Raw genomic sequence first — 12282 nt, 5'->3', positions numbered from 1 at the left:
AGCAAATCCCAGCTATCAACAGAACAAATAAAAGCCCCTAATAAACTTGAGACCTAAGCTCTCCAAGTAAATAACTTTGTGAAAGAGTCTTTTGTGCTATAAGGATTGCAGTTCAGCAGTGTTGCTAGAGCTGTTTGGCTCACAAACCAAACCAATTACTTGAGAGTTGTTTAACTTTGGCCTGGGGTGTAGAGCACTTATGGGTAAGAAAAATCATCGCAGTTTTTTCATGTCCCCGGGGTCTGAGTATCAAACCCTACTGCTGTTACACTGGATGCTAGCATGTACATCAGGACTTCCCCTACTTTCAAGATCCCTGCATGATGAAAAATACAGGAAAAAGAAAGGGGGAGAAAAAAGGAAAGCTTGTGCAATCAGGGCCACACATCATATGTATTCCAAGTCCAAGGGTTACTTCTCTCCCACTCTTCCCTGAAGCATCTCTTAACAGCTGAGCTGATTCAATGCAGAATGTCATTAAAAATCTAACAGTGCACAATGACTTGGGATCATCCTTATCTTACAGAAGCAAGCTATAAATAATCATCTTGGGCGAATCTAACATCATGACTGAGTGGCAGGCTCCAATAAACAAAAAAAAACCAATTCCAGTGTATTAAAACCCACAAATGATGAACTGTTTCTTGCAGAACTTTTTGGAATTGTGTAAATCCCTCCAGTGAGCATCAGATAAAGCTGTCAGGGTTGGGGATGATTTGCTTCTCTGTGAGTGTTTAAGCTTGGCCAGTTAAAAAACTTATAGCCTGCTCTAAGCAATTAGGTATGGTACGTCAGTACTATTCCAGTGTTATCATTAACTTAGGCCTGCCAAGGATGCAATTCTCCAGGCAACCCTCTGGGAATTCATCATTGCCTCGATTTTTTCATGACCATCTTCTGATTGGCCCACATATGTCTCAGAAATGGCAGGCCAAAACTTCACAGGCTCAACTGGAACTTCAAAATTTATCAGCTGCAAAATATGGTGACATGGCAGGCTGTGGCTCTATCCCTCCTCTGCACTAATTAGAAACCAACTGGAACATGAGGCGCCAGAGAAGCTATCCTTCTCGTTCTTCTTACTGTGTAGAACTAGCAACTTCCCAACTTGAAGTTTCATATCCACCCATCCCTCTGCAAGCTTGCACAACCAGTTTGGATGGGGCTATGTTATTTTACACCATCCCCTTTGACACTTGTTTACCTCTTTCTCTCTTCATTTGCATTTCTGTCTTTCACTAACACCTCTCACAATTATCTTTCCTACCTTATTTGTTCCCTCTCTCACATCAATGATTGTACCCTCTTCACACTACTACCTCCTCCTTTGTTACTCCCTGGACCTCCAGGACACCCTCCTTCACCTCAAAAATAAGTGAAGATAAGGGAGAGAAGGAGGAAAGAAGAGAATGATTCTGTTATGAGGGACAGAGGGAAATACAATGTACCTCTTAAATTAGATCCTTTCAGAGGTGCCCAAAGATTATCCAGGTTACCCAGGATGTCCTGAACTCCTGCTTTGTCTGGGTCATGGGAGTTGTTCTAAATTTGTGTTTCAGTGGGTAGAAGCTTTGCTTGAGTACTCATGTGCAAGACTCGAGGATTAAACCCAGATGTGCATGATCAGGTACACTGATGCCAGAGTCCGTGCACCATCACGTGCATGAGCCAAGCCTCAGCTGTCTCCAGGAAGGCCGTATGACTACTGAGCTTCTATCCCCTTTTGCAGGTAGCTTTTATGCAGCAGGGGGAGTTACTTTTTTTTTTCCAGAAATAAGCAAAGTATATGTTCCAAAATGTTGCCTCTGACTGTAACAACCTTTGGAAACATGTACTGTCTTGCATATACATTCATTCTTAAATGTAACGACTAACATGGTAAACGCTGAAGTATGGAACAGAGACACAACTTCAGTCCCAACAGGTGGTGCAAAACTGCAATATGCAAAATCAGGTGCAAAATCAAGAAACCTTAGCCTCTGCTCATGGGTGTCCTTTAAAACACAAAGAAAGTCATTACCATCCTGTATATTTTTTTAAGTTCTGAAGTGCAGTCATGCTTGTTTTACATTGATCAGATAATTCAGAGTGCCAGTTTCCAAAATAATAATATATAAGAGGAATGTGGATATGTTTACTAAATACTAGGTTTGTCTTTGAAAGGAAAGAAAATTAACAGTGAATATTTACAGTTAAGTAAACTGTAAATTAATAGTACCTTATGAGCTTTTAAGTGAATCAGCATTCAACAATAATTTTCAAAAGTGTAGCATCATCTACCCTGTCCAGCCTTAGCCAGATGTGGAGACAATCTCTTCCCAGGCATCCCACCAATACTGATGGTGAGGTGACACTTTCTTTTAATAACACAATCCAAATTGACTGCTAAGAAAGTAATAATGAAAAAGGAATAAGAAATAAGGAGTAGAGAGGCAGATACAAAACATGTGCTTAAGGAGGATGAGATTACCTTACAGGATAAACTCTAGGGTTTGTAAATTATCAGCTTGGTCATGGATTGCCTTCCCCAAGCCACAAGCAGGTTCAGTTCCAATCATGAAACTACAAATGTGATAGCAAACAGCAAATGGTGTCAACTACATGACTTACCACATAGTACAAAGACTGCATCAGCAACAGCATTAATGCACTCAATTTGTTTAGCCCAGCAATCTCAGAAATCCTTTGCAAAATTCAGATCGTGCCTTATGGCAACCAAGCTCAGGAAAAACAGTCAGAATGAAAAGAGCAATGGGCTACTCTTGTCCTCTGCAAAACAGCTCTTCAACATTAAGAAGTAGGACTAAAGCCCTGGTTTAAGGCAGGAAAAGCTTTTGGGTGCTCAGTATAACAAACTTCTTACCTAATCTCTTACTGAGTAAAGTAACTAGTCACTGCTGCTGCCCAGTACTTATTTTTCCTCTAGTTAACTGGTTCATTATACGACTGCTTCCCAAATTTACCATTTCCATTTTTCTTAGCAGTATTTAAGAACATATTTTAATAGCTTCAAAGTGTTGGGCCAAATTTGATTACCCTTTTTATCTCTTGTTTCTTTTTCACTTATGCCAAACAAATGTACAAAATTTTTGCCCAGAGAAAAAGACCTTTCTGTGATTTAAATCTAAACCCAACATATATAAACAACAAAACATGACAGACTACTCTGATTAACTGTCCAAGTTCACCAAAACCTTTAAATTCAGAACTAGGTTCTCCATATGCTAGGCTCTAAATTACCTGACAGACAGATGGTTAAGTATAAAAGCAAATCAGTCACACCAATGTGGTAAGAGGATTAAAGAAGACCTAGCTTATTACTTATTACAGCAGTTCACTTACCCGATAGTAGTCTGTGCTGTACACATCTCTAGACATCCCAAAATCCCCAATCTTCACCAGTAGGTTTTCACCAACCAGACAATTCCGGGTAGCAAGATCCCGATGCACAAAGTGCTGTGATGCCAGGTAAACCATACCAGAAGCAATCTGCTGGGCAATGTGAAGCATCTGGGATTGGGTCAGCTCAGCAGGACGGTTGCCTTCTGCCATCAGTCCTGCATCTGGTCCATGTGCCCTGCGCCAAAACACAATCTGATAAACTGATAGGCCACTTGTGAGGTGGTGAAGTGAAAGGCATTAGTGAGTGTCAGCCCTATGAAAATAGGGAAAATTTTTTGTCTTGGCTTTTCTCATTTACTGTTTTCATTTATTGATGAAGGATAGGTGGTCTGAAGAGCACTACAAACAGGGTATATATTACTGAAGGAAATATGGCATATGTGTTCACAATAGCGCCCATCTGTCAGAAAGCATCATCTTTCTCCTGTTCTAGTAATCTTTTCTGGAGAAAGGCTGACAAATGAACCTGCTTGGGAACCAAGGGAAAATCTTATCACTCTGTAAGACTGAAAAACAGTTGAGGGAAAGTCAATGAAGTGGCATGCATAGCATCACTTTTCCTGTGACTGGCATTCCTTGATTTCTGCAGGGATACAGGCCATTGACCCTTCCATCTTTTCTTAAACAAGAAAGAGCTAACTTCCTTCTCCAGCAGGGAGAAAGGGCAGCAATTTTAAATTTATACTTCTAATTTCCTATCCAAATGCACAGCAGGAAAGAACTTTTGCATATTTCATCACCAAGGGTAAGTTCCTGCCTGAGACAGGAATCCTTGACAATAGGAAGAAGACACAAAAGACACACTATTTGGAAAAACAAAATTCTTCAGAAATATGAGGTTTTCAAGACCTAGCAAGTCCCTAAGAAGCAACAATCAACTGATTAATGAGAATATTTGTATGCACTTCATCAAAACCAGAGATATGTTGCATTAGGAAAGCCCAGCGGAATATTGAGTCACATGAGCTTTACCATCTTAACTATGTGAGCCCTGGTATGCCTGTACATCCTAGAACCTTGAAGATGCAGATATAAACATTCATATGAACAATGTTTGCAGGAAGAATTACTAGCTAATCCTTATCCAATCAATCAGGTAATCTGGCAATCACTACTCATCTGATAGATTTTATAATGTTCTAAATATGCTTTTCCATCCATTCTATTTTTCTGTATTTTCAGAAGCCCTTTTTTTTATTCCAATCCTGAAAACTATTCTTTCAAAGAGACCACCTCTCCTCTTCTCTCCTCAATAGAGGTGAGGCCTTAATTTTTCTCTAGGGTAAGGGCACAGGAGTTTGGAAAAGATTTTCAAATTAATCAAAATCTGTGAGATCAAATCTGACACTACCAATTAGAAATATGATATTAAAATTGCCCCGAGGGAAGAATTTCATGAGCAAAGTGACAGATGTGAGGAAGAAATGAAGGAGGGTGTGTAGCATTGATGGGACTGTATCTGGTACCAGGCAAAGCAACTTTCTGCCACAGGGTATGCACAGGCAGCCTTTCATCTGATCTAGGTTGATTGGGGGCAGGAATAAATGGGAGGACATGAAATATCCACCCAAAACTCACTAGCAAATTCCTATTGAAAACTTCTGTACCTTTAGCCATGCACGGATTTTGTTAATAAGTGTTCTCTGACACAAATCTCTGAGCCTCTAAATTAAAGAACTTTTCATCTTCTGCTAGCTTCCCTGAGGACATGGGCTGTATCTAAAGGAATTTGTAGATTATTCCTAATATTCCAGCTTGCTTGTCCGCTCGATGCTGGCCAAAAATGAGGTGATTTTCAGTGTCTGCAGTAGCCAGGGATATCGACAGGTATTCTCTGCAGCCACATCATCCACTAGTCCACAGACTGAGCCCTGGGCAGGCACGAGTTTACAGCTTTAGTCCTAGATTTGAACAGGCTTCGGCTGCATGCAGGCAGCCTGGCTCATTTTGGTTGAATTTTCAGATAAATTTTTCACCAGCAGACTTTGGTGGCGCTGCAGGGTAAGAAATATGGAACAGACCACTTTGCTGTGAACCTCTGGTCTGCAGCACAAGCTGCAGAAAATGTGAGAGGAATGACAAATTGGAGCTTAGGTTTAATAGCTTGTCCCAGCATAATCATTTTATGTTCCAAGGACAAGGGCTGATTAATAGCTTTTTTAAAAGTGAAGGCCTTACAGTAGGAAATATACTGTCTGCTAAAATACTTTTCTGTACAATAATTCAAAATCAGAGTTACAATGTAAGAAAAAGCCAATCAAAAAGAATCAGGCATAATAAGCAATTTTTATGGAGTAAGAAATTATTTCTCATCAACTGAGAATCTGGCTTCTTCTAATGGAAATTCAATGTTCTGAAAATGTACTAGGATGGCAGCTAGGGAAACAGCAGTTCTCTCCTAATTCACAGCAGAAAACCAAGCAGACAAACATAAATGCCCTTAATTCTAAAATATACTTAAATCCTTTGCCAGAGAGACAACCATTCTGGGAAGAATAGTAGTGTTTGTTCTGCATCTCCAGTTCAGATCCCAGTTTCTCTGTCAAACCTATTAGCCCTGCCAATAAGGGGGGATGCTAGTTGATGTCATTTGTTTTATGGCGTGGCTACTTTTTCAAGAGGTGGTAAAAAGACAGCAAACTCATTTCACATATGCTATCAGAAAATGCATAAATAGCAGCATTAGCAATCATAGTCATTTCAGTTATATAGAAAATATTAATCCATTTAATTAGACATCTATTTTGATAATTTTACAGCTTTGTTAGAGCTATCTTCCAAAATGGTGGTACCCCTTGCTCTCTTTAGCAGGAAAGACCTCTGTATGTTGAAATATCTTTGTGATATTTATTGATAAAATTACACAGTAGACATTGAAAGAACATCTCTTATGTTTTTAACATAGAGCAAATGACATCTCTTAACTGTTTACTTTTATGTCAAAAAGTGCAGCTAGAAATGGCACATACATGAGGCCTCTGTTCATAACTTCCTGGATCATGGGTTACCTATTATTGTGAACCTTATGTATCATCTATTTATTCATAATTGCTCTACCGACAAATTTCAATTTCCTACGCACATTCCTGAACAGCTTTGTGAGATAGAGCCCTAATATGGACCCCAAAGTGTAGCATTTTCCAATTCACAGAAGCTTCCATAGCTCACAGTTTTCTTGCTGCAGATTTATAGCAGCCTTTTCAAAACACTGAGAAGGGGGAAGAGAAAAGGGGTTAGTCTTCAGAAGCTCTGACACCTACAGATAGCAATAGGTGTTGAGTGGGATTTTCCAAGTGCTACCAGAAAGCCTGTAAGAAAATCATTCCTACTGTAGGATTTATAACCAAACATTTCAGAATACACAGAAATATATTGGAAACAATATTTCTTTGGTACAAAGTTTGAATTAATGGTACTTCCAAACAGTCAAAGAAACAGAGGCCCACATCCTGGTACAAAAACCAAGAGTCTTACAATTTGTTTTCCTAGGTGTCTGCTTTTTCCTGTGGTAGCTATTAATTTCACACTAAGTACCAGTAACAGCTACCTTTTCTGCCCACTTTTGGCTCAGGATCACAACACATGTTCATGGATTTACCTGAGGAATTTGTTAAGATCTCCATGCTTCATATACTCAAAGACCATGATGAGTGGATCACCCTCAACACAGACACCATAGAATTTGACAATGTGCTCATGTTGCAGGTTAGTCAGCAGTTCTGCCTCACGGTGGAAGTCCTTGCGGGCATTATCACTGGCATCTTTCAATGTCTGGTGAAGAAAATGAAAATATAAGGAAGGACAGATGTTCACAGAAGGTAGGAAATATGTGGGATAGCCCTGTAAGGGTAAGATAAGGACACAGTACAGCATGGAGGATGGAGGAAGTACTTTCTAAATAACTCTTTTAGAAATGCAGATGTGATCTGAAGTGCAATTAAATAATGGCAGTACAATTTTCATTCTCCTGCCACATGTTGTTCCAAACAAACAGTTTTCTTGTAAGAGAGTGTATGAATACTCATGCTCTTGCTGTGACAAGTGTTTTCCAAACACAGAACAAATAAACTGATCTCATCCCAGAAATATACTAGTACACAGCTGGTTTGTATCCTTGAGCATTTAACTCAAGCAACCCCTAGTATCCTGCTGGTATTTACCTTTCTTGTTTTTTCTTTAAAATAAAACTCTGTTTGTTTAAAATACATGGTGTTATTGTGGATGCATTCTTTATGTACTGCTGATTTTAGTCCCTTAGGTAGATTTACACAAATGTCCCTGGACCAGAATAACCTAAGATTTCAGCCAAAAACTTCTTTGAAATTCTGTAAATCTACTCACATGACTAAGATTAGGCATATGTGTAAGTAACTGGAGGTCAGATCCTAAAGTTGATAGACATGGAGGAAAGCAGGTGCACAGAGAAATTCTGGGACGTCACTGGATCAAATAGGAAGCTTAAATATTGTATAATGAAATAATACTAATTTAACTGTCACGCATAGGCAACTTCTGATTTCTCCTTACAAACCACATTTCAAAAGCAAGAAAACACTTCCATGCACAAAAAAAAAAAAAAAAAAAGCAACTTCTGACCCCAATTAAATGAGGAATAATTATAATTGACAATAAACCACTAATAGTCTCTGTAGTCAAGAGGTACAGTGGTTCGCTATACTAATTCAAAAAATCTTTCTAAAACCACAAGAGAAAGATGGCAAGTTACTAACATTCGCAATTTATTCTTCACAGAAACTGCTGTCTGGGCTCTGTACCTCTGGATTTTAACAATATCTAGGTTTAATACAATGGAAGATAAGACACAAAAGTAGTGGTGATGTTTTAACTAAAGATGCCTTTTTTCTGGCCATCTAGTCCCTTTACTTTCTATCCTGAATTAATATGTAGAGCATGAGACCAACTACACTCACCAGAACAGAAACAGAGTAAGTTGATACTGTCCAATTGTTCTGCCAACAAAGTGAATTTTTAGCAGCAGTAGTCATGGTTTGTTCAAGCTTTTGTTCAACAGGGACAATTCTGTCCACTTTGCTAGTATTATATGTGTGCATGTGTGAAGAAGAGGCTAGAAGGTGACTGTTGGGAAAAACACATCTTTTACTTGTGATACCGCAGTCCTGGGTCCTGAAAACTGAATAGCTACCATACTAAAATTCAGATGGGGGGACAAGGACTGAGGCAGCATGGAGTCCAAGTTCAGGGACTTTTATCTGTGGATTTCAGCCTCTGTGGATCCTAGAAGCAAGAGAAGGAACTCATGCCTTACATGTCCCTTCTCTGAGGAATGTACTTCTGAATCTTAACATACCTTCAGGCTCAGAATCCTTTTTTCCATAAGCTTTGCCAATGATGCAACAAGGATATTGCTTCATCAAGGCTTCACTAGCCACAATATATTAGTATACACAGCTTCCCACTGGATGTCAAATTTGCTTCCCATGGGCTACACACAATCACATCTGAACTGAGCGAGGGCTGGAATTGAAGTGTTTTCCAATACTTTCAGGCTCTGGGATGATGCTTTAACATGATGCAGGCAACAACCCACAGTCCAGTGTATCTTACATATACTGAAATCACTTGTAATAATCCTGTTGTCCCTAGCATTTCCTCTGGTAGTTTCATATATAAAGAAATTGCACTGTAATTATTCTCAATAACAGAATTAGAAAAACAATTAATACAAAACGTATTTTAAAATTATAGCAATCTGGAAAAAAACTGCCAGGGAGAAGCAGAGGCTGATCCTCTTTCCAGCAGGCTCTTTCCCTGGAAAGACAGTAAAAATGCTGACAGCTCTGTCCTGTGAGGATGGCATATTGTATATTTGAGAAGATGCTTTTTATCTCACAGAAACAGCAAAATTATCATATGACAGAGCAGTTGCCATGGCAATTCCACATTTTCTGTCAAACAGCAAAATGCAGAAAAGTCTAAAACTCAGGTGAAACTCATGCAGGGTTTCTACTACCATGGGCTGACTAGAATTTCTGTAACTAACCCACCATTGCAAATCTCCTTTTCATTATTTCATGCAGTGCACAGAATAGACACAATGCATGAGAGAGAGCTGGCACAGTCAGGCAAGGAGGAGACTGGAAGGTAAAAAAATTAATAAGTATGTAGAATTTACATAGAAATGACATTGACTAATGCATTTAGCTTGTTCTCAGTACAAGAAAAAAAGAAAAAAAACAAAATAAAACCCTAAGAGCACAAAGAGAGGAAAGACATATTAATTATTATTATCATTACTGACAAGAATGCCAAAGCTCTGCATACAAAGCACTTTCACCAGTTGACAGGAGGTTTTCCCAAGTAAGATCTGAGATTCAATCACATGTGCTTTCCAGCCACTCCACGTGGTCTGTGCTGCCCTGTGCTCTGCAGTGAGTGTGGGCTCCGACACCACTCTGTGTGACACCACCTGTGCCACTCTGACACCGCAGAGCTGCCTTCACGGGCAATCAGAGCAGCAGCAGGAGCATGGGGCTGTCACCAACATCAGCAGGACTTGGTAGCCAAACTCTCAAGGCAGCTTCATGACTACTACTATTACTTTCTACTGTTTCAGCCTTCCCCTACAAAATAATTGCTACTGCTTCCCATCAACATACGAGACCTGACTGGTATGTCTCCTCAAGAAATGAAGGGGTGGTTTTGAGTCTTCTCAGAACTGAAGGTCTGAAGAGAATTGGAAATCTTTGGTTTTCCTGTGCAGGTGGCATGGAAATGTTTTTGATCTCACACACACAGCAGTCTGCTAGCTGAGCAAAACCTCCCAGGGGAGCCAGAGGCAGCTGCTAACCTGTGCCTTGTCAACCTCACCTCCTGCTCTGGATAGGCTGCACTAGCATGAGATTATGCCTGGGATTTAATCCTATGAGGAGACAGTACTGAGCCAGGCCTGAAAAAACATAGCAAATGAAAGAAAACAGTAATTTTTCCTTCCTCCTCCCTCTGCTCTCTAAAAGTGCCTGGTATGATGTGCTGTGGGGTCAATGCTAGTCCAAAACCCAGGTTTTGTCCTACGGAAAGTATTTCCAAGCACTCTGTGTTATCTCCAAAAACCTTACACTAATCAAAACCAATTTAAACAAATTGCCTTTCTCCTCTTTAAAGGAGAAAAAGCTCATACTCTTTGGTATTTTATGCTAGGCCTGATCTTTTTTATCTTTGCAGATTTTTCTGGGCCTCTTAGCTCCTAAATAATTTGCTGCAGCAACATCAGCATTTTGGATACCAGCTGACTTATAAGAAGGGAACATGTTGAGTTCGAAGGAGGGATGCTCAGGGCCAGGGATGAGCAATACAGTTTTCCAGCAACTTGCAGGCACAGGGAGCTGACAGGGACCACTAGCCAACCTGACCCTCATTGCACAGTTGAGGCTGTGCCTCCTTGCTGCTGAAATCTCCCTGGCACCACCTTACTCTTCAGCAAGCAGCTATGCCCAGGGGCTCACCAAATATATTTTATAGTGATTGGTGTGTTCTGGTTTTACCCATGGTGCTGAAGCTCCCTAAAGCTGTTGTTGTGTGTCAGGAGGAGCTGCTCATTGCTGCTGGAATCCAGGTCTGCTCTTCTACTACTGACTCAGCGATGGAGTCTAGACACCATCCTCCGCTGAAGTGCAGGATAGCTGTATAGCTGTACTCCAGCGGAGGCTCCATCCCTCGACCTCCTCTCTGGCTGAGGGATACCTGTTATCTGAGGTTGGTAACCACAGTGAAAGAGACAAGCATCAGGAAATTAACCCCTCAGTTATGTGAGGACAGTATTGACTGGCTCCATTCACCAAGACGTTTCCTCTGTGACCAGAGCTAGAGTCACATCTTTAAGAGCCAATGACAGAAACATAAAATGGGAATAACCTGTTCCCAGAGGTAATTCTTCCCACAGCTGCCTGCAAGATTCTTATTAAGGACACTATAAAGAGAGGATTTGATAAGAAAAATTATATAAAAAACCAAAATCATATGAAAAATTGCCCAGAAAATGCATAGATTTGTCATCTAGGTCTACATATGGAGACATATGTACCTTTAAAGGCTAAATACTCTTCCATTTGATTTACACTGAGAATGAGCAGCATACAGAAAGTGCAGTGCACCATTTAACAACAAAAGTGCTAGGCTCCATTTAGACAGGACTTTCAAAAGGAACAAGTAAATGAAAATACTTTAGTTTTGCTTTAATCAAGCAGTTCCCTCAAGTGATAGAGGGAAGGCCATTTCCATTGAAACCATTAAAATACAACAAAAAATTCATGCAGATCTAGTTTTGTCACCTCCTATCTCTTGCTTTGTCCTGTCTATGCTATATCCCTTCAGGGCTCAATTTTTTTTCTCATCAGTCAACATGACTGAACTACTCCAAGTATTGAAAAGCTTATAACCTTGGCAAAACCAAAAACCTATATTTGATGGAGCACTCTACAAGACTATTCTCCCTTCATGTTCTCCCATTGTCAGATTCAAGACTCTTATTTCTTGTTACCAAATTCAAAAAGATGATCTACATGATTTCTTGTACTTTGTGGTTTCCTCCAAAATGCACACATGGTTGCCTAATTGTGACCTGTCAGATAAAATTATTTTCTGGTCACTTGGCATATCCCAAATTCTGGACATCTATTCCCCCTGAACTTAATGAGATATTTCAAGTGCTGAACACATCGTTTGGTTTTGGCAGAACGCTACAGATGGAGATAAAAGATTGTTTCCAGGGAAAGTTTTCAAACTCTGAGAGTGTAGTTTCACCAATACTGTTTTCTAGCTACATCCACAGCTAAGGCCAACAGCTAACCTCAGTTCTTGAATTTTGGGGGAAAAATAGGGCTTTGTGCAGAGAAGAAGGTT

General features: G+C 39.9%; 1 protein-coding gene across 2 annotated transcripts in view; it reads right to left on the bottom strand.

Moving 5' to 3' along the window:
* NTRK2 (neurotrophic receptor tyrosine kinase 2) overlaps positions 1–12282 on the bottom strand; it is a 196459-nt gene that overhangs the window by 39504 nt on the left and 144673 nt on the right. For both annotated transcript variants that reach the window (XM_064735249.1, XM_064735242.1), the window contains 2 exons: positions 7001–7173; positions 3343–3577 (listed from right to left, as the gene is read on the bottom strand). In XM_064735249.1, coding sequence (XP_064591319.1) covers positions 3343–3577; positions 7001–7173 — 408 coding nt within the window. The remainder of the gene's footprint in view (positions 1–3342; positions 3578–7000; positions 7174–12282) is intronic.

Source organism: Zonotrichia leucophrys, chromosome Z, assembly GCF_028769735.1.
Source record: "Zonotrichia leucophrys gambelii isolate GWCS_2022_RI chromosome Z, RI_Zleu_2.0, whole genome shotgun sequence".
Classification (NCBI taxonomy): domain Eukaryota; kingdom Metazoa; phylum Chordata; class Aves; order Passeriformes; family Passerellidae; genus Zonotrichia; species Zonotrichia leucophrys.
This window is presented reverse-complemented; position numbering and strand designations above follow the sequence as displayed.